Source organism: Tamandua tetradactyla, chromosome 5, assembly GCF_023851605.1.
Source record: "Tamandua tetradactyla isolate mTamTet1 chromosome 5, mTamTet1.pri, whole genome shotgun sequence".
NCBI classification, from domain to species: Eukaryota; Metazoa; Chordata; class Mammalia; order Pilosa; family Myrmecophagidae; genus Tamandua; species Tamandua tetradactyla.
The window spans coordinates 91271792-91299163 of NC_135331.1; the positions used below are offsets into that span (position 1 = coordinate 91271792).

The 27372-nt window shown below is 38.4% G+C and overlaps 1 protein-coding gene and 1 pseudogene across 6 annotated transcripts in view; one reads left to right on the forward strand and one right to left on the reverse strand.

Moving 5' to 3' along the window:
- The window catches only part of ANKS1A (ankyrin repeat and sterile alpha motif domain containing 1A), a 253183-nt gene that overhangs the window by 94014 nt on the left and 131797 nt on the right, over window positions 1–27372 (forward strand). For 3 of the 6 annotated variants that reach the window (XM_077161540.1, XM_077161539.1, XM_077161544.1), the window contains exons 2-10: window positions 6702–6782; window positions 8431–8587; window positions 10403–10465; window positions 19657–19953; window positions 20731–20806; window positions 21098–21199; window positions 21293–21394; window positions 22768–22964; window positions 27271–27363. In XM_077161540.1, the coding sequence (XP_077017655.1) occupies window positions 6702–6782; window positions 8431–8587; window positions 10403–10465; window positions 19657–19953; window positions 20731–20806; window positions 21098–21199; window positions 21293–21394; window positions 22768–22964; window positions 27271–27363 (1168 nt within the window). Of the gene's footprint in view, window positions 1–6701; window positions 6783–8430; window positions 8588–8620; window positions 8921–10402; window positions 10466–19656; window positions 19954–20730; window positions 20807–21097; window positions 21200–21292; window positions 21395–22767; window positions 22965–27270; window positions 27364–27372 lie in introns of those variants that run through there. The other 3 variants (XM_077161541.1, XM_077161542.1, XM_077161543.1) reach the window with 3 other exon arrangements.
- Window positions 1823–4462, reverse strand: LOC143682199 (ribosomal L1 domain-containing protein 1-like; annotated as a pseudogene).

Consider the following 27372-nt stretch of genomic DNA (forward strand, 5'->3'; position numbering starts at 1 on the left):
CAAACCAGCACACGATGTATTCACTTAACGTGTACCTTATCAGATTATAAAGCCCCTGTTTGGCCAGATGCCAAAAAAGGGGAGTTTTAGATCTGCCACGGTTTTGATTTGTGATTTGGGTCAAATAACTTGTTTTTGGATTCCTAGTGTCTTCTATTTTATAACAGAATAATGATCTTTTGTTTTGAGGACCAATTTGAAAATCAGTATGACAATTCTATCTCCTAGATTTTCCAGATCCATTTCAATTTCCATAATTCAGATGCATTGTCAGACACAGGTATTAATTTTTGGTTTAGAAAATAAGGTCATCATACAAGTGTAACAGAGAAATATAATTGCTTTTAGCTCTTTATTTGGTAGATGCTGTAGGAATCCAAGCTTACTGAAGCATGTGCAAACCAGGATCTACCTTGGGGTCCTGACCTTGTCATCATCATTCTTAGTTGGCAGTGAGCAAATAACCTAGATATCAAAGCACTCATATACCACTTTTCTTACTTAAAATTTATCTTAAGGTTTTAAACCTAATATGTTCATGCTTATTAAAGGGACCTGTGTTACCATATCCTACCATTTCAATGTGATTGTCTCCTTTCTCCCTTTTCTTTAAAATTTTTTTGAAATTTGTAAATGAATATTTTGTGGATGCATTCTCATTTTTTAAGTGTATTAGAGAAAAGCATGAAAGTCCCTCTTCATCATTCTGCAGTGCCCTCCAGCCTGCACGTTTCCTCCTCCAGAGCTAACCACTGTCAACACTTGGGGCTCTTCCATTTGCAGTCCTATGTATTGACTGGTGTGTATATGTATGTGTGTGCATGCATGCACAGATATTTATAAAAAGGGGCTTATATTCTGGATGTTATGCAATGACCTCCTGTTTCTTGGGAAATTTTTCCATGTCATGACATAGAAATCAAATGTGTTTTCTTTCCTTTGTTGTTATTGCTGTTGTTGCTCTTAATGGCTATGAAATGTTTAATTTTATGGGTGTATCTAATATTTAACTGTTAAAAACATTTAAGTTTTTCGTATTTTATTCTTATAGTGAAGTAACAACGTACAAACATGTGTTTTTTGTGTACATATGTACAAGTGTTTCTGTTGGATAGTTGCCTGAAAGTAGAATTGCTGGATCAAAATGAAGACCTATTTTCAGTTCTGATATATGCTGCCAAATTGTCTTCCCAAAGGAATTATACAATTTAAACTTGTACCAGTGGTGTTAAGACTGCTTGTTTTCCTGATATTCACAAATACCTAATAATGCTATTATTTTCATTTTTATCAATCTAATAGCTGAAAAGTGGTGTCTTATTTTTAAGTTTACTTACTTCTAGTTTTTGTCTCTCTATGTCTGACCTTGTCTGATTTCTCTTTTAGGAATTCAATAATATTGCCAGTTATTTGAGATGATATATTTTCCTATATTCCTGGGTTGACTCTCTCCTTGCCCCCCTCCCCTCCTCCATCTGTTGGTGTAAGGTAGGATATCTTTTCTGTCACTTCATAGAATTTTAGACAGGAAATGAGTAAACTTGTGAGCTTAATCTACTGTCTTGATAAATTTCCCTCATAGATTCTTTCTGAGCCATAATTATACAGTATTTATAATTTTGTTTCTTTTTTATCATTGTAATCTTTTCTGTGTCATTACCCAATATAAATGGTATATAATAGTCCACTCTGGGTGTGTATCTTAGTTATAACCATTTAGTCATACCATTTCTCTATGCCTATTTTCAAAAACTTATTGTTATAAATAATGCTGTTTCCAGCATCTGAGCATATGGGCTTACATAGTTTTACTTATGATTCTTTATAATTTTTTTTTCAATTTCAAAACAGGTTTTACTTCACACCATTGGTGTGAACATACATCAAAATTACCTATGGAGGGTTTTAGAAATATTTTAAGTCCAGGCCTCCCTCCTGGAGGAGGGTGCAACAGGGGCCAGGACTTGGGTATTTTTAAAAAGCTCTTAGGGTAGCACTGATGTTTCTCCCTGATCAGGTTGCTGATTTTAGGTTGACTGGGATACTTGGGCTTTGGGGGCCATTGCTTGGGGGATCTGGGACACAATTCTGACAGATTTACTGGGAATAACGAAGAACTTGACCTTTGGCTTATTTTGGAGTCTGTCTTAGGTCCTTTTTCCCCAGGGAAGAGTTGATTTCTTCCTCTGTCTCTTTGAATCTTGAATTCTTTCCTGGCCTTTGTCTGGGAACTTTGGCTTTGCAGCTCTGGGGATCTTCAAAGCTGAACCGGCCTTTCTCTTCTTCCTTAGAGATCTGTTGGGACCAGGACTTTTATTTTGGAGATCTCTTTACTGTGTCACATGCTTGCATCCGTACTCTGCTTGGCTCCTGCTTCTCAGGTCCTGGAGTTTGTTCCCCTTCGGGGAACTGGGCCCTTCACTGGAGCACCACTGACTTTAGGAGGCACCTAACTTTTAGTAAAGCCTACATCTTTTATTTTTCTAGTCTCTTATATTTCCATTTTTCTTCTCTTCTTCTTTAATTCAAGCTTTTCTCCTATTTTTTTAGTTTTTCTTTTTTCTTTGTCTCTTTTTCCTTCTGACCAGGAACACATATATTCTTTTAACATCATCCCAGCTGCTCTTAAATTAAGAAACAATTGGAAGGGCAACTGATTTCTCAGTTTTCAGGAATAAGAGTTTCACACTCTCCCAATTCTCTGGCTACTTTTCTGATAGAACTTCAACAGCAATGACATTTTGAAAGATCTGCTGTAACTTCGTTTCATTGTGACCAATGCGTGTATTATAGCAGGAGCCACTTTTAATTATGTTTAAGCCATTTCCATCTATACAGTCCTTGATCTCTTTTGATAAATCCTTGGCCAGAAGGTTTACAGATACTAGAACATTCTCTCTTAGATAGAAATGTTTCCCAGTAAGGAAAGTAAAAGCCACCTAATTCTTGCATCAGTTGGAAAAAAGTAAAAACTACCCAAGAAGAATTTCTGATATTCTCACAAGCAGTGGGGACAATCAAATCAATAGGCCAAGCCCCCAACCTTGGGGTTCACCCCTATGAAACTTATTCCTGCAAAAGATAGGCTAAGCCTATTTAAAATTAGGCCTAAGAGTCATCCCCAGAGAAATTCTTTTGTTGCTCAGATGTGGCCTCTCTCTCTAAGCCGATATAGTAAGTGAATTCACTGCTCTCCCCCTCTACATGGGACATGAATCCCAGGGGTATAAATCTCCCTGGCAATGTGGGACAGAAATCCCAGGATGAGCTGAGACTCGACATCAAAGGATTGAGAAAACCTTCTTGACCAAAAGGGGGAAGAGAGAAATGAGAAAAAATAAAGTGCTCCGTGGCTGAGAGATTTCAAACAGAATTGAGAGGTTATCCTGGAGGTTCTTCTTACACATTATATAAATATCCCTTTTCAGTTTATGGTCTTTTAGAGTGGCTAAAGGGAAGTTTCTGAAACTGTTGAGCTATGTTCCAGTAGCCTGATTTCTTAAAGATGATTGTATGAAGTTTTAACATTTACAATGTGACTATTTGATTGTGGAGACATTGTTTGATGCTCCCTTTATCTGGGATATGGACAGATGAGTAAAAAATATGAGTAAAAAATATATAAAACAAATAATAGGGATAACAAAGTTAAAATATATTGGGTAGGTGGACATACTAGTGGTCTATGAGAGAGAGGGGTAAAGGGTAGGGTATGTATGAGTTTTTTCTTTTTTCTTTTCATTTCTTTTGCTGGAGTGATGCAGATGTTAAAAAAAATGATCATGGTAGTGAATACACAACTATGTGATGATATTGAGAGCCATTGATTGTACACCATTTATGGACTGTTTGACTATTAAGAATGTTTGTGTTTGTATGTTTTTTATCAATACAAATATTAAATAAAAAACAAAACAAAAAAACTACCCAAGGGGCAGAGCTTGGCTTCATAGGGTTTATGTTCTTTTTTTTAAAGTTTGGAGGGGGGTAATCTGAGAAATGGTTTTAATTTTATGCTTGTTCAAGGGACTCCTATGATAGAATGCTCACCTTCCATGAGGTAGACCCAGGTTTGATTTCCAGACCATGCACACACACACATACAAACACATACAAAGACTCCTATAGAAATGTTCTGTCTTTTCAGGAATTAAATTGGGTTCATCCTTGGTAAACAGACTTCTCTTAAACCTGCCTGAATACTATAAGGCAAAAGCAATTTGACCCTCAGTTCTTTACTTGGAATTTTCCATAATACCACCATTAAGAAGAAATTTTCTTTCTCATTCAAAAGTAAGTCATTAGCATTTTTCCTGAACTTGGAATTTTCCAACAGAGCTCTCACCACCTTGCTAATCTGTGCTTTGTTCACCAGCAACTGTTGCTTGGGTGCTTTAGGAATCTGCGGAGGTTGAGGCTGGAGTTGAAGCTGAATCCTCCTTGGCACTTGCTCTAGCCTCATGCAGATGCATGTAAGGAATCCTGGAGCATCTTTTCCCTTACATGCATGAGCCCAGGCTGGTAGCTGAAAGGGTGAATTGTTCTAGTTTGCTAGCTACCAGAATGCAATATACCAGAAACAGAATGGCTTTTAAAAAGGGGAATTTAATAAGTTGCTAGTTTACAGTTCTAAGGCTGAGATAATGTCCCAATTAATACAAGTCTATAGAAATGTCTAATCTAAGGCATCCAGGGAAAGATACCTTGGTTCAAGAGGCCAATGAAGTTCATGATTTCTTTCTCAAGTGGAAGGGCACATGGCGAACACAGAGTTTCTCTCTAATCTAGAACAGCACATGGTGAACATGGTCAGGGTTCCTCTCTCACCTGGAAGGGTACATGGCGAACCCGGGGTCATCTGCTAGCTTCTTTTCCTGGCTTCTTGATTCATGAAGCTCTCCGGGAGGCATTTTCCTTCTGCATCTCCAAAGGTCACTGGCTGGTGGACTCTGCTTCTTGTGGCTATATCATTCTGCTCTCTCTGAATCTCTTATTCTGCAAACTGTTTCCTCTTGTATAGGACTCCAGAAATTTAGCAAGACCCACCCAAATGGGTGGAGACATGTCATCGCTTAATCCAGTTTAACAGCCACTCTTGATTAAATCACATCTCCAGGGAAATGATCTGATTACAGTTTCAAACATACAGTATTGAATAGGGATCGTTCTGTCTTTACAAAATGGGATTTTGATTAAAACATGGCTTTTCTAGGGTCCGTACATCCTTTCAAACTAGCACAGTGATTCTTTATAATTTTTTTAACCTTGGGCTTTATAGATATTCTTATTTTCCAAATAAGTAAACGAACACTTAACAACACAAATACCTTTAAATTAATTAGTAGAGTATTAACATATTAGTTGCTTTCCCAAACATTGTTTAGATGGACGGGGGGGGGGGGGGGGGGGGGGGGGGGGGCGGGGAATTCATGTCCAGCTGGGGCGATTCTTTATAATTTTAATGCTCGATATCAAGGGATTCCTGAATGTAGACATAGGTAGACAACTGCCCAGCCCATCTGTGATCCAAATCTAACACTGATACTATCCAATAGCAATAGTACAAAAAGCAAAGAGCTTTAGACCACCAGCCTCACTATGAAAGTCGATATGAAAATCCTAAGTAAAATACTCTCAAGTAGAATTCACCAACATGGCCACAATGGAAAATGACCAAATAAGGTTTATTCCAGGAACAAAAGAATGGTTCAATATTAAGAAGCCTACTGCTAACAACGTATTAGTTGGTAAATGTGACAAGCTATGGTTATCTCCATAGATGAATAAAATGTATTTAAATTAAACAACTACTTCTACTAACACTTTAAGAAGAAAAAAGATGATAATAAATGTCTACCTCAAAACAACTTTGACAACATTAGAGACATTCTCATTAGAAACAGAGACAAACCAAGGCTGCCCTCCACTACTTAATATTTTAGAAGCTCTGGCTGGTACAGTAAGGTATGAAACAAAAATAAGAATTAAGGCTTTGAGGTTTAAATAGATCACAGTTCATCCTCTCCAGTATGGTATTTGGGGAGTATGAATTATTCAAATAGAGTATGGTTTGAATAACAGCATGGTTATTCAAATAGAGCATTGAAATTATAGATTCTATTGTTATTTTTTAATTACCAATAAGATATATTTACAAAGGAAAGATAAAATTGCTGCTTGTATCCTGGTGCTTTTGTTAATATGGGTTCTTGGATCTTGGTCCCTACTGGTTGAATTGTCTTGGCTATCTCGTTTGGGTTGAGATTTCTTTCAAGCCATCAGTCACTAGTATCAGGGTTGGTGTTCACTGCTTTGGTTGGTGCCCAATACCTGTGACTGGCTGTGTGGTTTAGTTCAGTGATTATTTTGAATGCCTTTCAATGAGCTATTTTTGTCGTCTGGAAGTACTCAGAGGCATGAGTCCCAGACTGAGTGAATAATGAAATTGCAGATGAGAAGGGCACAGAACAAACTCTTTAATGAGCATACTGTTGTCTTTATTCTTATCTCCTTGTTCAACAAAATGTTATATATCCTCAGTGCTCTGCATTTCTGTAGCAAATAGTTACTGTCCTTTATCAGGAGTCATATGGAAATAATCAGTTTGGCTAAACACCATACAGAAATCCTTTCCAGGCAACTAGTTGTCTCTAAATGTGGTTTAACTTCAGTCCGTGAAATCTTTTTTTGTTCCTCTACAGCATCTGGAGAGGGCCAAATGTGAACTGTGTTGACAGCACTGGGTATACCCCTCTGCACCATGCCGCTTTGAATGGCCATAAGTAAGTATTGATGAACTACATTTCTGCCCTCCCCTTCAGATCCCAAGACTTCGGGTTATCTTTTTTGCTTCCTTTGAGAGCTTTGCTAAACTGTGGCACCTAGTCGCTCTTTAGTGTATCATTTAAATATCTTTCCTTACCCCCCACTAACCTCAAAATCTTTAACCAGTGATTGAGTTTTCAACTTTTCTGCTGCTTGCTTTTTATCCCTCTGGAATGTTCCATTGTCGTATGATTCAGTAAGACGAAAATCTATAAAGGGGCTAGATAATTTATTAGGTGACTAGCCCCTTGATAACCTGAAAATTAGATTGAGTGGTCATGAGAAACTTGTCTTCTGTTAAAATAGTTACTTATTTGCTCTGATTACTTGCTTGCCATTTTTCCTTCCTCACATTAGCCCTGTAGATAGCAAGAACCATTTTTAAGGGAAAATATATATATAAATAATATGGCCTATTTACTATTCTTAAGTATAGAGAGGTTATTGGGAATTGGCTGGGTTTTATGTGGACAAGTTTCTAGAGGAGACACACTTCAGGGGATTTTGAGAGAGGGCGGCATAGGCTTGAATGATTCAGCACCCTAAGGATGGTGCTGATCTCTCAAGTGAGGGAGAACATGATGGCTCAGAGTACAGGACAGGCACAGTTGTGAAGGAGCCCAGTGAGTAGGTTGTCCAGGATATGAAAGAATGGAAACCAAGAGTGTAAAAGAATAGAGAGTTTGAAGCAAAATAGTATGGGAGATAAAAAGTAAAAGTTTAGTTTTTTAAGCAGGGATTATCAGAGTCCTTGATTTTTCTGAGCAAGGAGCCATAGCCTTGTCATCTTATGATACTTTGTATCATTTGTGCAACATTTGGTCCAGCCTCATTGACTCAACCTGTGCCAGAAAGAGGTAATAGTTGTTACTTGCAACATTTTCTTTTCTAATAATATATTAATTTGATCATTGTATCTTTTCTTATGGCCCTGTTAGAGAAAGCTACAAAGAAATATGTAGAAACCCCTCCCTCTTAGATTAGTGAAGTAACCTGAATTAAAGTGCATCTTAAATTTAAATTACTGTAGCATATTAGCCTCATGTGCATGAGGATAATAGACACTTATATCTGCTTAATTAGTGAGATCCCCAAGAAGAAAGCCAAGTTTCTATTTCTGGAGTTATCAAATGATACCATGTATATTTGACTTATGTATGCAGCAACTTTAATTCTGCTCTGCTCATCCCCTTTCAGCTCCCACATCACTAAATTCTCTAAATAATGTTAGTTTTGCATGACTTCTTTTATGTAAAGTCTATCCCCAAATGCTATTTAAACATCACGACGAACAAGGAGACCATTGCAAGGCTTAGACAGAGATAGACATTTTCAAAATAGTGGAAAATAGATGGCTTATCAAGAAAGCCTAAATAAAAGGGGCAGGTAATGAGTCAGTGTAGGTTTAAGATGGTTCTCACATCAGAATCTGTATCAGGAGTTCATCGTGTAAAAGGAGAAACCTGGATGATGAACTCAGGTAGGGATAGAGGAGCCAAATGAGACGATATCTGTGAAAAGGTATTGTCCTATACAAATGTAAAGACCTGTTAGTTGGAAAGACTTCTGAGATCTGCAAGCTCATAATTGATTTTTGCATTCTAGGGATGTGGTCGAGGTGCTTCTGAGGAACGATGCACTAACCAACGTGGCTGACTGTAAAGGCTGTTACCCTCTGCACTTGGCAGCCTGGAAAGGAGATGCCCAGATAGTTCGGTTGCTCATCCATCAAGGGCCCTCCCACACCAGAGTCAATGAACAGGTCGGAAGGAAGGGAGACTTTCCTCCATGAAGCCACAGCTAGACCTTGGCAGCTCCTTCCATTGCTGTCACAGTCCCATGGCTCCAATCTCAAGGAACCAGCTCTTCCACACCCCAGATGTGACTCCCTTCCTCTCAGCTCTGCTCCTCTTAGTCTATCAGGGCAGCCTTATATGTGAAGATGAATTTTAGATGCATTTGAATGATGCAGTTTTGGAATAGTACTAAAATAAAAGCATATATGAAATATTCACTTCATGTACAATATTTGAATAATGCAAATCCTTCAAAATTGCAGCTAGAGACCATTTCAAACTGGAAGCCTAAATGAACTGTAAGTTGACCTTATGCCACTGACATGGCAATACACCTTTAGCTGGTAAATGAAAATACTTGCCTGTGTTTATCAGTCCTGAGTGAACCATGCTGTTATTTTACATACATCAGAACTTAACAGATACAGAAGTATTAGTGCTAGTGCTGATAAACGAACTCAGAAAGCAAAACCATGTGAATGGAAGTCATAGGGAATTCAACAGAATGAAAATCATCCCCATGATGTCCTCTGATGTTAACCTAAGAGTGGGCATGCTTTCAAAGAGCTAGATAATTCTGAAAAAAAATAAAAGTCACCATTCGAGCAAAAATATCTTACACTGGTCGTGAATTTGGGTACTCCCAGAATACCTCTACTCTTCTTTACATTTATTCCTTTAGGAAGATTTTTCTTGGGTTATGCAAGGTTTTAAACAAGCCTCTCATAAAATACAACTCCTTGTAATTTGAATCTGAGGGGTGTTCCCATTTGAGAGGAGATGGGCTTTCCCCATAAGACAAACTGTTTTCTGTTTTGCCCACTGATCTGAGCTGAAGCAGATATTTTTCTCAGTTGCTTGAAGGAGGAAGATGCTGCTCTTTCTAAATAACTTTAGGATTATTTCCTAATGACTTTGCCAGAGAGATTGTTAAATTATCTATAGAATTAGATCAGGGTTATTCTTCAGAAAAATGGAAATCAAGACCCATGTAGGGTCTCAGTGAACTGTTGAGGACATAGCTTTGCTTCTGAGAAGGGTAGTTTCACTCTGAGGTAAGAGAAAATTAAAGCAGTGCTCTAAAATCTTTCAATTTGGAGATTGTATGTGTATAACTTAATCAGCCTTCCTTCCTACCTTCAGGCTAAATTTTCTGGGTAGGTGAGCAGCAGACGTTTAAGATCATCAGTGAGTTTGTTTATAATGTTTGGAAATGAAAATTGTATGAGGAAATTTGCTTTTAACTAATATTCCTTGGTATTGAAAAAACTGGTCATCCATTAAAGTCCTTATCATTTAAGAAATTTCAGCAACCATTTCTAATCCTGTCTTTGCTCACTTTTGCCTTGGAACACAGCCGCTTGGATTTTTGAGTCACTTAAGTATGCTAGCTTGTCCTGCTCACAGCCACCTCCTGCCTGGAGTATCCATTGATAGGTGGGACCCCAGCCCAGTGCTTTGAATGTCTGGCAGATAGGTGTGTGGAACAGCATCTGGGCAAGATGTCTGCAGAAGCTTAAAGAAACTAATGGATCTAGGTGGTAGTAACAAATGCTACACTGATTTATTTAAAAACTGTTAACTGTAATTACAATTTGATGTTTGGATAAAAGGAATGATGAGTGTGGTGCCCTGGAGGTTGTCTTCCCTTAACTGCCTTTTGAGCCACACAAAGGGCAACTCTGAGTTGTTCTAGTGTTGGTCTCCCTCAGGGCTGTATATTGCTTTGATATATTTCATCCATTTCATCATCACATTTTCTTCTCCTTTCCTTTTTGTAGAATGCTCTTGAGATCAAAGAACTCAAAAAGTACGGCCCCTTTGACCCTTATATCAATGCCAAGGTGTGTACTTTGCTGCCAGGATTTCTCTGCATCATTTCTCCGAGCTGCACTTCCTCTTTGGTCCTCTCTGGCTTCCACTCTTGCACACTCAGCCACCTTCTCATCACCCTGACTGTTATCTGCTTCAGTCCCATCTGCTTTGGCTTGTCTAGGAGTGAGAAAATATAGCTGCAGTGGTTTTGATTTTATTTTTAAAACCTATACTAATTATAAAAAGGTTAGGTGCTGTTCCTGGAACATCTGAAGAGCTTAGAAGCTGCAGGAATGAGGAGATAGACATATTATGTCCTTTATTACTATTATGATTTCTAAAATCATTTAAATTTAAAAAAAGATGCTATTAAAAGATATCATTCAGGTTAGCTTTTAAGTAAATGTACTATAAGTGATTAAATTATACTTGCTGAACTTAAAAAAAATATTTAGAGTCTGCTTTCTATATTTCTTTTGAAGTAGAATCTGATTTCCCTTCAGATTTCAATGACTCTTGGTGGAGGTGTAGGGAAAGAAGCACAGGTAACTCCATTTTACTCTTTTAAAAGTTGTGGCTTGCCTCTCCCTTCTCATTTCCTTGAGTTTGTGCATTTCTGCCTGGGACCTTAACACCTCGATCTCGTTCCCAGTTCTAGGCTCCATGTGTTTCATGTTTAGATTGTTTAAATGAACTGGCCAGGCAGGTTAAGTTGGATTGTGTGCTATGGAAAATTTAAGTTTTGGATAAAATAAGGTAACACCAGCTGTTTGTTACCTTCTTTCTCTGTTTGCTCACTTTTAGTCCTTGAAAGGTCTCTGAAATAGGAAATGATGTTGCAGGGTCAGGCAGGGCACTTGTCCTTAGTCTCCTTACAATGAGGCTGAGGGCAAGTAGTGGTTGGATAGGCCTGGTGGTGAGCTGTGGCCTCTCAGCCCCTTGGCTTTCACCGCATCAACCAGGCAGAGCTTGCTGGTTGGATGGTGGTGGTAGCCTCTTTCTTGGGTGCTCTCACCTGCCTTTTTCTTTTTTTCATCTGAGGTTTTTTCAGAGGAGGTTTGTTTTTTTCCCAACAGTTTGGATTTTAAGTCACTGCATTTTCCACATTAGTTCCCTTTCACTTGCTTTGAATACAGCTGCCCTAGGGAAGGGAAGCAAAAGGTACTTCTGCATTATTTCCAAACACTGTGCAGATATTTCATGTTTTTCTTTGAGAGATACTGATTTAGCAAATGAAGTTCCTTACTGGCTGGCTGGACCTAGAAAGGCCCTGTGGGAGATCTTGATAGTGGAGAAACACCTCCATCTGGGGTAGTGAAACATCACCTTTCCTTCTGACCTTTTTTTTTTTTTTTACATTTTTTATTGTGAAATGTATATGCAGAAAATTTATTTACTTCAAAGTAGCGTTTAACAAGTAGTTATAGAGCAATTTTCAAAGTATCATATGGGTTACAGTTCCAAATTTCAGGTATTTCCTTCTGCATGTTCTAATACACTAGAGACTAACAAGAAATACCAATATAATAATTCAGTAGTCACAGTCATTTTTAAAACCTGTCTTATCTGTTAAAACTCCTCCCTCTCATTTGATCTTTCTCCCAGTCTTCAGGGATACTTGGGCAATAACCGTTTAAACTTCTTCATGTTGAAAAATGGTGTTGATATTATGGGGTAGAGGGAAGCAACTAGTTGATATTCTATTTTTTGGGTCTTATTTAGCATAGGAACAACCTGGAGGTTTTAAGTTCCTGAAAAATAAACTCAGTGAGTGAGGCATAAGAGCAAGCCTCAAGATTGAGGGCTTGGCCTATTAACTTGGGAGTCCTTCATGCTTTAGAGACTATCAGGAATTTCCCAGGTGGGGAAGATTAATAGTTACATATTTTTTCTTCAGTCCCTCAAGGTACTTTGCCAATACGTTTTAATTATCTGCCCCACATACTCTGGAATGTATCAGGGCATTACATTAAGCAGCTGTACAGAATTATGAGGTCTCGTTCCCAGTTCTAGGTTCCATGTGTTCGTGTTTAGGGTTGTTTAAATGAACTGGCTGGGCAGGTTAAGTTGGATTGTGTGCTATGGAAAATTTAAGTTTTGGATAAAATAAACATCTCTTCCTTTGGTTTAGAAATAAAGAAATAAATACAGGTACTATCATCCTTTACCCTGTATTTTGATTTACCTTAGTCCCAACCAGATCATCTTCCTTCTTATCTCTAACTAAAGTCTGATCTCTTTCGCTTAACAATAATGCTGTGTAATGCTGACTTCCAGAGCTTCAGAACTCTGATTCTGAGTCTTAGGTTTGACCCATTCTTTTAAAATTCTGTTTTCTAATCTTCAAAAAAGGAATGCACTCTATCTTAGTTTTTGTTTGTTTGTTTTGTTTTGTTTTTCAGAAGCAGTGCAGTAGAGTGGAAAAAATATGCAGAATGCAGGCTTTCCAGGCAGACCTGGGTTTGAATTCTGGGCTGCTACTTACTGGTTTTGTTGTCTTGAGCAAGTTACCTTATTTTCTGAGCTTCTGTTTCTTCTTCTGTAAAATGGGACACTGCTATAAATCTTTTGGGATTGTTGGGAGTTTAAATAAAATAATGTACACAAAGTGAAAATATCTGGTAACTAGTAACATTTGAGATCCTGATTTTAAAAGGTGTATAATATGTAGCTGAAAAGGCATTTTGGAATCTGTTTTTTTGTTGATAGTATGTGAAGCTCCATGAAGTAATGCTCAATTAGTCTATTCGATTTTTTTTTTGAGGGAAAAGGGGAGATTGATTATGAAGTGATTGTTTTTCTACCAGTGTGGTTAGTATATTTAGTTTATAAAACTCTGATTAAAGGGTAAGACTTTGTTTCTTAAAAGTATCCCTTGAATTTTTCCTATCCCTTGAATTTTCCTATCCCTTGAATTTGCACATATAAATGAGAGTAGTCTAAATGAAATATGATTATCTACCATTTACTCTTTCTTCCTCCATCTTGAAAGACCAAATGATATAGACTGCATTAAAGAATAAAGCTATTTGGATTGTGCTGATAATGCAAACTCCTCTTGAACTGGTTCAGATTTAACCTTCCTAACTTTTATCCTGACTCAGTGGGTTTTTATTGACCTTTTGTGCTGATAGTGCAAACTCTTCTTGAACTGGTTCAGATCTAACCTTCCTAGCTTTTATCCTGACTCAGTGGGTTTTTATTGACCTAGCCTGTGTCTAGGAATTGTTTTGCTAAAATACATTTGAGTGCTAGGTCCTGTCAGACACCTGTAGAAATTAAGAAGTGTTAGGTGGCTTTCCTGGAAGCAGAGGTAGTTTTCATGAGCTTTGATGTTTCTCTTCAACATTTTAGACCTTCTCTTTTTTTAGCACGTTGGCATAGACTAATCCAAATTTATCCTTAGCTAAGGGTAGAACCATTAAAATTGTTTATTTCTCCCCATTTTAAATAATTTCAGTATAGTCCTAATATTATAAAATGAGCAACAGTCAAATTACTTTTAGGGTAAATCTATTTTTCTGTCCACTTAAAAATGACTCAGTTTTAGAACCAGAAAGGATCTGGGGGTTATCTGGAGCCCGTGGTATCCAAATGCTGAAAAACTTGTCTGATTGCATCAGAATCACTGAGTAAGCTTAAAAAAAAACTTTTTATTTTGAAAAAATTCCAACTTATAGAAAAGTTGCAAGAATAGCACAATGAATTCTGGTATACTTTTTTCCTACTTTCACCAGTTGTTAACATTTTGCTACATTTGCACACACTTTTGCTCTCTCTCTCAAATATGTCATTGCTATGGTGGTAGCTGATGAACAACAGTGAACCTTTTGAGAGTTGTGGGCACCATGACCCTTTAACCCTAAATATTTTAATATATATCGCTTAAGAACAAGAGCATTTACTCTAATCATAACATTTATTAAATTCAGAAAATTTAACATTGATACTGTTAACTAATACAGAATCATGTTCAGATTTCACCAATTGTCTCAATAATGTCCTTTATAGCAGTTTTTTTTTTCCTGATCCAGAATCCAATCCAGGATTCTTGGCATTTAGTCATCATGTTTCTTTAGGCTCTTTTAATTTGGAACAGTTCCTCAGCATTTCTTAGTCTTTCATGACATTTCAGTTTTCAGATTATAGGTCAGTTGTTTTGCAGATTTTCCTTCAGTTTGAGTTTGTCTGATATTTCCCCATAATTATATTCAGATTATACATTTTTGGCAGGAATGCCGCAGAAGTGATATTATGTCTTCTTACGTGTATTGCATCACAGGGCACCTTTGTTTCCTTGGCCTTACACTCTCAGCTACTACCTTGGCAAGTCTAGAGTGGCACCCATCTATTTACTTATTTTTAAGCTCTCTTTGTAATTCTGAAATGAAACCAGTTTGGGAACCATTGATCTAGGTCTTTCCATCCAGAACAGAAATTTCCTTCCCTCTGTTCCCTGACAGACCATCCACCTCTTATTTTGTTTATTTGCTTATTTTGTATTTCCTAGTAACAAAGAGAATTCATTACTGCTTGGCAGCTTCTTTTTGGATTCCATTGAGTTTTGGTTTCTTATTCTTGGTTGATGTCTGTCTTCTTAAATCTTCCATCTATTTATTAGAGTTCTGCCTCAAAATTTACAGTGTAAGTCTAACTTTTTCTACATGATCGACTCAGTTTCCATGCTTCCTCTGTTTCCTCAATCTCAGTAGACCCAGTTTTCCCCTCATTCTCTATAGACAGTATGCCAGCATTACTGAAGTCCAGGTGTTCCCAAGTTGAGTATCTGTCAGCAATGAATAAGTGTGTAGTTGGGCTGTAAAACAAGCACTGGAAGGTGAGGGCCCTGAAATAGTTCTGAGAGAAGAAAAGCCATGGAAATGTTTCTGTGCAGCCCTCTGCTGCTTTGTAGTACACATATTTATTATGGATTTAGACATTGAATGGGTCTCCAGATATTAGGGCTATGTGTAGGGATCCCTTTTTTTCTTAGAAGTACTGACCTAAGAAGGGAAAATGAAAGTCAGTCTCAAGATGTGTAGGACTAGAGAGTTTGTGAGAAAACTCAGGAAAATTTAAAATATTTCACCTTCGTCCCCTTTCTCAATCCTGACTCATGATTCTGAACTCTTAAGGTGTCACGAACACCTACAGTATGATTTGGAATATGTGACAGGGAAGGATTCCAGGTGATTAGGAGTCTCTGTCTCTCCTTGGAATCCTTCCCTTCCTTTTGGGTTCATGTTTCAACACTGAATGACTTCTACCCTGATAGTTATCAGACTCAAAGGAGAAACTAGTTAAGAGCTCATTGTGGTGGTTTCTATTTAGTAGGAGAGAGATGTAGTCACCACAGGCATAAAGTCAAGAATATTATATTTGCCAGATGATGTCTGGCAACTAAGACATAAGTAAGATGCTTCCTACCCTGCAAATATGAGAGTAACTTTGCAGAAATGTGTTTCGACCATTTTTTTTTCTTTTAGTCTTTTTTTAATTTTTTAAATTAATTTTTAAATTTTTTTTAAAAAGTATGACAAGAAAGAAACACAAACATTCTTAACATGACATTCCATTCTACATATGTAATCAATAATTCACAATATCATCACATGGTTGCATATTTGTTCATCATCATGTCATTTCTTAGAACATTTGTATCTATTCAGAAAAAGAAATAAAAAGACAACAGAAAAAGAAATAAAATGAAAACAGGAAAAAAAATTATACATACCATACCCCTTACCCCTCCCTTTCATTGATCACTAGCATTTCAAACTAAATTTATTTAAACATTTGTTCCCCCTATTATTTATTTTTATTCCATATGTTCTACTTGTCTGTTGACAAGGTAGATAAAAGAAATGTCAGACACAAGGTTTTCACAATCACACAGTCACATTGTGAAAGCTGTATCATTATACAATCATCATCAAGAAACATGGCTACTGGAACACAGCTCTACATTTTCAGGCAGTTCCCTCCAGCCTCTCCATTACATGTTGAATAACAAGGTGATATCTACTTAATGCGTTAAGAATAACCTCCAGGATAACCTCTTGACTCTGTTTAGAATCTCTCAGCCATTGACACTTTGTCTCATTTCACTCTTCCTCCTTTTTGTAGAGAAGTTTTTCTCAATCCCTTGATGCTGAGTCTCAGCTCAATCTAGGTTTTTTCTCAATCCCCTGATGCTGAATCTCAGCTCATTATAGGGTTTTCTCAATCCCTTGATGCTGAATCTCAGCTCATTCTAGGATTTCTGTCCCACGTTGCCAGGAAGGTCCACAGCCCTGGGAGTCATGTCCCACATAGACAGGGGGAGGGTGAGTTTTGCTTGTTGTGTTGCCTGGAGAGAGAGGCCACATCTGAGCAACAAAAGAGGTTCTCTTGGGGGTAGGACTCTAAGGCCTAATTTTAAGTAGGCTTGACCTATCCTTTGTGGGATTAAGTTTCATATGAACAAACCCCAAGACTGGGGGCTCAACCTGTAGCTTTGGTTGTCCACACTGCTTGTGAGAATATCAAGAATTCAACTTGGGGAGGTTGAATTTCTCCCCGTTCTCACCATTCCCCGAAGGGGGCTTTGCAAATACTTTTCCACTCACTGATCGAATCACTCTGGGATTCATTGGGGCATCACCTGGACAAACCAACAAAATCTCATGTCCTACCCAAGGTTCCATGTACTTATTTATGGTGTTCAACCAAGCTATCTACATAAGTTATATTAGGAAATGCACTAGTCAAAATATAAATTTTGTACCAAATAAACATTTTTTGCTTTAGTCTCACACATAAGGTGAAATTTTAAAATATTAATTACCATCTATTTTCAGCACCCTGCAGTAATAACATTTCTTTGTTCTTCCTCATGCAAAAACATTTTTAAAATTTATACATTTAGTCACTATCATTATATACTCTAGGCATTCCCAGATTATACCATCTCAATCTTTATCGTCTATCTTTCTTTCTGATTTCATTTGTGCCCCCAGCCCTCCTCCTTCTATCATTCTCACATTCAGCTTCATTCAGTGTTTTAACATAATTGTATTAGGTAGTATTGTGCTGTGGTTCAACCATTTTTAACATAGGACAGGAAATTTGCCTGGTACTGATCAAGACCTTGCCTTTAGCAGGGCAACTTGGTGGCAGCTACCTTAGTTCTGGAGGAAACTTTAAGAAGTTTTTCTTTTAATTTTTTTCTCTCCTAGATAGCTTAGTGTTCTGTACACTTTGTAATTGCATGCCTTTTTACATAATCAAGGACAAATTATTCTGGTTGTTGAGAGACAACTTGGGTATAAAAAAAGATAGCAGTATCTACCTCAGAGTTAACAGAAGTTTTCTTGTATTGGAGTTTTCAGGAGAATAAGGTACTTTCATGGCTCTTGCTGTCATCCTAATCTTAAAACATAGAGCCCTAAGAATCCTCTTTAATTTTGCCAGTCTGCCCCAGAATCATTCTGCAGAAAGCTCCTGTGAGTTTTTGTTGATGTAGCTGTCTTTTCATCATGAGACAGTAAAGGGCCAGCTCTAATTTTAGTAAGGGAGCTCATAACATAGCATAATAGGAAATGGGCATTCCAAATGAATGTCCTGAATGGTTTGATTAGTAGAGGGAAGCCCAGGAATTTACTTTCTTCCTAGCTTTTCCCCTTACCTCCCGACTTTTATAGTGACATGGAATGTGTCCCTCGGGGTCCAGTTATATCATAGGAGGTCATTGCTAACTGGCTGTGCTGCAGCCAGTGAAGACTGTCTATACTTCCTTACCAATTGCTTTCCTTGAGCTGTATTTGAATCCAGTGCTGCTGCTTCTGCATCTTCTGTTTATTTGTGTGCATTTTTCTTTGCATGTGGCTCCTACCACCACCACCTTTTCCATCTTTATTTCACTTAAAAATTTTTCTTTGCCATCATTCTGGCGTTGGGGCCTTGCTCCCAGTAGCTCTGGATCTTTCTGGTACACTTGGTGTAGCTGGAAAAAATGATGCAGTCAAATGCCAGCTCAAAAGTGGATGGAATTGCATGCATGTTTGGGTAACTCATAGTCTGTTACTTTCAACGTCGTTAGAATTAAAGCAATTGGACAAGCATTTTTACCATTTGACTGCTGGAAGGTGCAAAATATTGCCTCAGTGGGCACACTTCCTCTTAAACCTTGTTTCTGCAAGGTGGCAGAAACCTCCTAGATAAATTCAGGAATCTCAAAATTTTGTGGGAGAATTATTCTGGTGAGTGCTTCTAAAAAAAAAAAGGAGCAATCATAGAAATTACTTTATTCTTGCTGTAAGTATACATGATCAATGTTAGTAAAAGAAATAGTATAAATAAAATAACTAACATTTTGCTTCTGATGGTTGGTAAAGCTCAAATGTCTCCCGTTTTATCCCGAGTTCTGCTTTTAGTTTGTAATAAAATTGGCATTAGGCAGCCAGGGGTTTGTGGGGCTATGAATTTTAATCAATGGCAATGTTGCATTTCAATATTTTGCACCTCTCAGACAAAACGTTCCGGTGTCTGATTGTATCTTTCTTTAATGAAGTAGATACCGCATGTATTGATTGGTGCAGGTACCTGGAGTAGATGCAATGCAGCATCAAGTTCCCTTGTTCCTCTGTGATTGAGCCCGAGTACCTCCTTCCCCGCAAAATGGCTGTTGGCTGATATCTTGAGAGTGACTTTTGGCGCTCTGCTCTGTTACTTTTATTTTTGGTTGATTTATTTGCATGCAAAAAACTACACAGATCACAGACTCTTTCAAAAAAGCTTATGTGTAAGGCAATGGATGGTTGTCAAATCCAGAATCAGAACCACAAGGTTGAATAAGTATCAATTATTGTAAAACCAGTTGAAGTTTAAAATGAAACAATGGCAGTAATATTATTGGCATTCATTCATGCCAGGGATTCTACCAAATGCCTGCCATATTCTCCTTCCAATCTGGAGATACTTCTTTTCACAGCACATAGAAGAATGCAAATGTTTTGGAGATGACTGGTCCCCTGCTGCATAACTGGGGCAAGGTGTGACTGATAAAAGCAGTCAGACTTTTTTGCAGGGGAATATGTCTAGATACAACTAGCTTTTATTGCTGCCAAGTATTGCTGCTGACTTTCTAATTTAAATTTCAATGGTTTTACAAGTGATTATTCCAGTCAGAGGCCAGTTTGCCAACCACCTTTCTGATGTGATCTACTTGTTAACCCTTTAGAACAATGACAACGAGACCGCCCTGCATTGTGCAGCACAGTATGGCCACACAGAGGTGGTGAAGGTTCTCTTAGAGGAGCTAACAGACCCCACCATGCGCAACAACAAATTTGAGACACCTCTGGACCTGGCTGCACTCTATGGGAGACTGGAGGTGGTGAAGATGCTCCTAAATGCACACCCCAACCTCTTGAGTTGCAACACTAAGAAGCACACCCCTCTGCACTTGGCAGCGAGGAATGGCCATAAAGCTGTTGTCCAGGTCCTCCTTGACGCTGGCATGGATAGCAACTACCAGGTAGCTGGGCAGATGCACTTTCCAGGCTCAAAGGACTTAGTCATTTTGGAAAAGACAGAAGTTCCATGCTGCTGGGCTGTGTTCTTATTTAGCACGTTTCATATCACACTTCAATTGCTTCTATTCGTTGACTCATTTCAATGTGAAACTTTAGAAACAAATGAACTCCTTAAATCTGTTTCTTTTTTTGTTTGTTTCATTTCAGGGGATAATATGTGGTCATTAAATCCCCCCAAAATGTATTTATGGACTGTCTCTTAGAGTTAGAAAAGTTTCATTATCTTCCTATATATATGTTTCCACTTCCACCATTTAGTACCTCTAAAGTCTCATAAAGTTGATATTACCAACAGGAGACTTAGTGTTTCCCTAATTCAGATTTCCCGATACAGATGAATGACCATTTGTTAGACTTCACAATGACCAAACCACATTTGAAGTTAAGGCGTTTTTCTTCATTTGTACTTTTCTTCTCATTATTCCTTCCACCCAGGAAGGTGGAGTTTTATGGACTTTTGCCAATAGGTGGCTCCAGGAGTAGCTGTTTAGTTATTCATGTGTGGCCTACTGGTGGCACATCAAACAGCTTTTAAGTATAAGTCTCGATCATGCTTTTGGAATTCATTCAAGAAAAGATGGAAAGATAATGATAGATGGTTTTGTGTGGTTTGTTTTCCTGTCCATTCTTGTCTGTGTCCTGTGTGTTATGTGAAGCCACACCAAACCTGGGTCGCTGTTTTGATGACATCTTGCTCTGCGCTCTCATTTGCTTTCCAGACGGAGAAGGGCAGTGCTTTGCATGAGGCTGCTTTGTTTGGCAAGACCGATGTGGTGCAAATCCTGCTGGCTGCAGGTGAGAGGTTGGCAGTGCTCTTGTCTACACAGCATGCCAGGGTTGGGATTGTTTTCTCCTTAGCCTCCCCAGAGGAGGTTGAGTTTTGCTGGCTGCATTTGTACCCAATGTATATGTGTCCCTATTGGTTGATTGCCAATGTATGAATTGTTACTTAAATAGCTGTATTAAATGGCTTTGGATGAAAAATGTTGGTCTTGCTTCTGGGAGCATTAGGTGTCCCAGAACTTGACCTCCTTTAAACTTGGTTAGAAAATTCTCACTCCCCTGTTTCACCTCATGCCTTTCTAGGAATTGATGTTAATATAAAAGATAACCGTGGACTGACTGCCCTAGACACCGTCCGGGAACTGCCTTCTCAAAAAAGCCAGCAGATAGCAGCACTTATTGAAGGTATCATCTCACTCTCTGGGGAATCAAGGGACACACTAGCCAAACCCAGACAGTTGTATTTGGTGCAACTTTTTAAAATATCTTTCCATGTAGATCACATGATTGGCAAAAGAAGTGCAAAAGATACAGATAAAACCCCAACAGCCCAACCACCTCTCATCTCCAGTATGGACTCCATATCACAAAAGTCTCAGGGTAAGGTGGCTCTTCTCTGTCAGTAGAAAGGAAGGGTAAGGTAAGGGGCTGTCAGCTTGAAAAAAAATGATTGAACAGTCTTTGGCAGAATAGAAAATATTAAGCTGAATAATTTCAGGTGGTTGGGAATACTTAAACTCATATTCAAATTCATTTTTTTTCCAACTACCATTTAAAGTTTTATTGGACATTACTTAGGCCTGTGACTGTGGGCCTCTTCTTTCCTACTTTATACTTCACTTTTATAGTTGGCTGTATGAAATCTATTCTGGGCTGATCTCAAGATGAATTTAACTATCAATAATACTGCTTTCTCATATATACTACAGTGCCTTGAGCATAGTTGGTCCACAGGGAATAGTTAATGAATGTCACCTGGTTGGTAGATGTGATTATGGTAAATTTTGGTACTATATCATTTGGCCAACAAATGTGATCTGGATGTCAGCTTAGGCAGTCCAGTCTATCCATCATTAGCCACTATCCACTTTTTCAGATTTACAGAGCAGCTTTTTGGGTCCTAGATATGATGAATGACAAAGACAAAATCAAGGCTGGCTAACACGTTCCCCCAAATACAAATCACAGTAAAAATAGTTATTGAAGCAGAACAAAGTCAAAAAACTAAAAAAGGGAAAAAAGATTTTCTAGAGTAATGTAGAGGTATTAGAGTTAAGGGGTACCCTCCTGTCTTTACTGTGGATTCCTCATCTGCTTCCCCACATACACTTTTTTTCTTAATCTCATAATGTTAGTAATGGAATTAGTTCAGTAAATTCTTATCTTTCAAGAATTTTACATTTGTAGTTTGGATTATTTGCATGTGACCTAGTGATCCTATGTCTATGACAATTGGTAATTTTGTGTGTGTATGGGGGGTGAGGGTCACAAATTTGGATCCCAGGTGCTCTGAGGTTGTTAGATTGCTGTTGAGTCTAAACAGCTGCACAGCACCTTCAACTCAGAAAGGCTTTGTTTTCTGTTTTACTTGAGCACCTGGAGACTCTGATTAAGAATTTAAAGGATTACTTAGTTTTTTTAGTTATACCTTACTACATTTTGTAGGTTGTTTATGCTATCATAGTAATGAGATATTTGAGAATCTATAAAGGTCTTGGGAGATATCCCTCATAGATATCAAGGATTTTCCATATAGAATAAGAGAAGAATTTGTTTAGATCTCTGTGTACAAAGAGCAACTGAAACCCTCACTGTTTATCCCTCTCTACGGAGCAAAGCAATCATTAATTTTCCTGCTTTGGGTCAGTGTTTGTCAAGTTCACATTATTGAATGGGCTTTGGGTTGTTGCAGTGGTTGGGACTCTAGACGGTGCTCTCCTTTTATTTACTCTCTTGTCTTCCATTCTCTTCAGGTGATGTGGAGAAAGCAGTGACTGAGCTTATCATTGATTTTGATACAAATGTTGAAGAAGATGGTCCTTATGAGGTGCTATACAATGCTGTCTCCTGCCATTCATTGGACAGCATGGCAAGCGGGCGATCATCTGACCGAGACTCTATGAACAAGGAGGCAGAGGCAACAGGAGTGAAAGTTGCTGGAGTGAGGCCTGTATGTGGCCAAGGGCCTCAGGTCCCCTGGGTGTTGTGTTGACCCTTTTGGTCTGTGCTGCAGTGGGGTACCAGGAAGGGAAAGTGTGACCCCTGAGCCAGCTTGCATTTCAGAGGCATGGCTCCCACTCACTCTGCTCTTCTCCTTGAGCCTCTGCCATGTCTCTCATACAGTGTGGTAAAACTACAGATGGCATTGAGTGGAATTTGGGCTTTTCTAGTCTCCATATAAAGTTCCTTTTTTTTTTTTTTTTTTGTCTTAGAGAAAATTGAAGCATTTTGTTTCTGTTTAGGCTTAATGCCGCCCTAGTTTTGGGGTCTTTGCTATTTATTGTTTGCTTTCCCTTTGGAGAGCAGTTCCCAGAGTGAAAGAAGTTCACTGAAGTACCTTCCTGTCTGCCTAGAGTGCAGGCTCCCTTATTTTTGCCTTCAGAAATTATCCATTTGGATTTGGACATGTTCTGTATTTGGTAAGGTTGTAACAAGGCTTAATCAGGCAGCATATGTTTGAGATTGTGGCATTCTTATTTTTATACAGTCATAATCCCTCCAGTCATTGAGATAATAGGATGAGGAAACTGTCCTTCTCAAAGTCCATCTTCCTGTCTTCCTGCTTCAACTTCCCTGCTTCTAATCTTGTACATTGTTCTCAAGTCCCTTGCCCTCTTTTTCTCTCTTGGAGATTTTTTATTTTTGGGGATCTTGGCTAGAATCACTGGTCCTATTTATCCCCCTTTCTGCTTTATCAGGCACAATAATTTGAGGTTTTGAACACTGTCTTTTTGCAGAATCGGCCATTGCTCTAACAGAGTCCCAGGGATAACCTTAAGACACATTTTCAGGTGTATGTTATTTTTTCCTGTTGGAGAGGCTGGCATTTATTTCCTTTTTGGCCTAAATCTAGCTTATGTCCATTTTGATGATGCTTTGGCTGCAACAAGAACCTTGAGCTTTTTAGGTGTGCCCAGGGGATAACCTGCTGTTTCTTGAAGTGTTCTTTTTCAATAGGCTGTTTGCCCTGCCCTGGAAGAGTGCCCGCATTTCAGTATGGACTTTGGAAAGGCCCTCCAGTCTGGTGCCTACTAGAATGGGTGTTATCAAGGATTGTCACATAACTCTTTGTGAATGTCAGAGCAAGTGCATATATCAAGCACAGTGCTTCTGTAGAGAAGCTGGGTGTTTTGTTGTTTTTTTTCCACCTCTTTCACTGTGAGCCACAAATGAATTGAACAGATAGAGCTGTAGGGGGAGGCTTTGTTTTAAGTGGTACTTACAGGTGATGCCCATAAGGGGGAGCTGGGGCCTCTTTAAGAAAAAGAACAGGATTATTGAACTAAGCTGTGAATAACCAAGTTCCCGTGGGGCTTAGCCACTGACTTACACAAGTCTTTCTTTTCTACCCTGCACTCGGAATCTCGCCTCTGTAGTCCTGCTAAGTAGAAGATGTTGCTTCTTGGGCAGCATACTATGCTATTCTTTGCTTGTGTATGTAGTAGCTATGCTGTCTTCCTGGCCTTTGATAATTAACTATGGCCAAGGAATTTTTCCATATCTTGGTAGATGTAATGGATGTTATTTATAAATCAGCTCTGTATTTCCAGGCCCCTGGCCCAACGTTTTCACATTAGGAAGAAGAGGCTTGTAGATGGTGCTTCAGTTTTCTTCCAGTGTCCCTGGTAGTTGCTTTTCCCACAAAAGGCTTCCCTTTTGTTCTTTCTAGGTTCTTTTTAGCCTTGGGTAGGTTTCTAAAATAGGTCCTCTTTGTTGTGGTGGTAGGTTTTTTGGTTTTGTTTTATTTTGTTTTTCCCCTAGCTCCTGTGTCCCAGGTTGGTTTACTGATGTAGGATATGGGCCTGCTCCTTTTGCTGTTCTTTCCTTACAAGGTAACACTGGAATGAGGCTTATTCCTGTGCTTCCAGAGCAAAAGAGGGTGGGGAAAGTGCACTTAATGGGAAATCTGATGCAAATAGCTTTGTTTGGCTTTAATGTACAAACCTACCTTGAAGTTGTTGCCATCGGGTATCTATCCGGGGGGGCAATCGGAATGACTAACTTATCAGAAAATAATACCAAGTAGTAAAGCATACTTTACCAGAGAAGTCATGGATGCCAAATGCTAACCCTGATAACTCCTAAAACATGAGAAGCATCCTTTGTTGCAGATTTCTCTCAGGCTTTCCCATAATTCATAATTCACCTCTGCCCTGGCTTTCTGAAATAACTTCTGTTCTAGCGACACAGTGAACTAATCTGCAAAACAGGGAATGAGCCTGCAGGCTGACTCCTGTTCCAAATCCCTATTCCCATTTCTGTAAGAACACTGATTATCAAGCATGAATAAGGCTTTGGAATGTAAACCATGCTAAAGGTATTCCAGGCACAATAGCAAGTCTCTCTTCAGCTTTTAGCTTTCAGGTTTCCTTCACCAAAGATCATACTGTATATCCCCAAAGTTGTCATGGTCTAACTAATTGTGTCCCTTCTTCAGTGAGTTTCTTGCTCTAGGGCAGGAATCAGCATACTATAGGCCATAAGGGGCTGCCTGGTTTGTAGATAAAGTTTTATTGGAAAACAGCCATACTCACTCATTTATTAACTATCTGTGGCTACTTTTTATTTAATTTTTAATTTTTTATTAGAGAAGATATAGGTTTACAAAACAATCATGCATAAAATACAGGTTTCCCATGCACTACCCTACCACTAATACTTGCATTGGCGTGGAAAATTTGTTACAATTGATAATAACACTTTTTTTGTAATTCTACTATTTTTTTAGCATTAGTTATATTTGTTACAATTGAAAGATTATTAAAGCAGTGCTATAACTATTGTCCGTAGTTCATGTAGGAGTATTCCCCCCCCCCATATTTCCAATCTATTTTTTCTTCATGTACGTCTTTATTTTATTACTCATGTACCCATATACTGGATGAAGGGAGTATCAGTCACAAGGTTTTTGCAATCACATGGTCACATGTTAAAAACCGATCTAATTAAACAATCACTGTCAAAAATCAGGGCGACTGGATTACATTCAGCAATTTCAGGTATTTCCTTCTGGCTATTCATGAGACACTAGAAACCAAAAAGGAATATCTATTTAATGAGGCAGTAGTTGTAATCATTTATTCGATCCTAATTTCTCAATTATACCTCTTCCCTCTCATTTGATCATTTTCTCAATCTCCAGGGATATCTGGGCAAGGTCATTTTAGCTTCTTAGTGCTGGAAAGGGGTGTCAGCCTTATGGGGTAGAGGAATGAAACTGATCAGTGTTCTTTGAGAGACTGATACCTCTGGGTTTCAGAACTTATCTGGCACAGGAACAATCTGGAGGTTTTAAGTTTCTAAAAAAATTAAATACTAAGTAAAATATTTATAGAGTCTTAGACAGAGCCTAGGGTATTCTTGAGGGGTTTCAGGAATACTATTGATTGGGGCTTGGCATACTGTGGCAGTTTGCAGTATCTGGCTGAAACAAGCATAAGAATAACCTCCATGACTCTATTTGAAATCTCTCAGCCACTGAAACTTTGTTTTGTTTCATATCTTTTCCCCCTTTTGTTCAACTTGTGGCTACTTTTGCATTACAACTGCTGAGTTGAAGAGATGTGACAGAAACCAAATGGCCTGCACGGCCTAAAATATTTACTGTATGGCCCTTTAAGAGAAAGTTTGCAAACCTCTGTTCTGGGGCAGACAACTGACATATATTTTGTTTTAAATGGGCTTAAGTAAAATAAGGTTTTTATATGCTAATGTAAGTATAATTGTCATTGAAGGAGGTGACCAAGGGTAGGACCCAGTTTCAGAGCTTTTGTTAATAAGTAGGGATAGAATGATATCAGAATATTAAAGTTTGGCCCAGAATTGATTCCTTTGTCCTTGATTACTTTCCTGTTGAAGATCAGTCCAATAACTTTAGTTTGCCAAACTGACAAATTGATCCTTTTGATCTTAGAGTAGGGTAAACTAAAAATTGAACCACTGATGTCCCTATGTTAGTATCTCATGTATCAGTATTATGAAGGACATTTTCTAATAAGACATTTCTAAGAGTGCTGGCATTTCTCAGACTAGAATATGAAAGAGGAGTTTATGATCTCTGCTACAAACATCAAAAAGCCATCAGCATGCTAATAGGATTGTGAATGTGTGTGAAGGTTCTCCATCTGTTCAGAGACTAAACCTTGAGTTTAGGTCTTCACATTACTCTATTTCTTTTCCATGGACTAAGATAAGGGTAAATGAAGAAGTTAGGTAGTTGGAGAAAATGATAATGAAATTTTTTTTCTCTTCTTCAGAGAGAACGTCCACCACCTCCAGCAAAACCACCACCCGATGAAGAGGAGGAAGACCATATAGATAAGAAGTATTTTCCCTTGTCAGCTTCTGAGGTAGAGTTG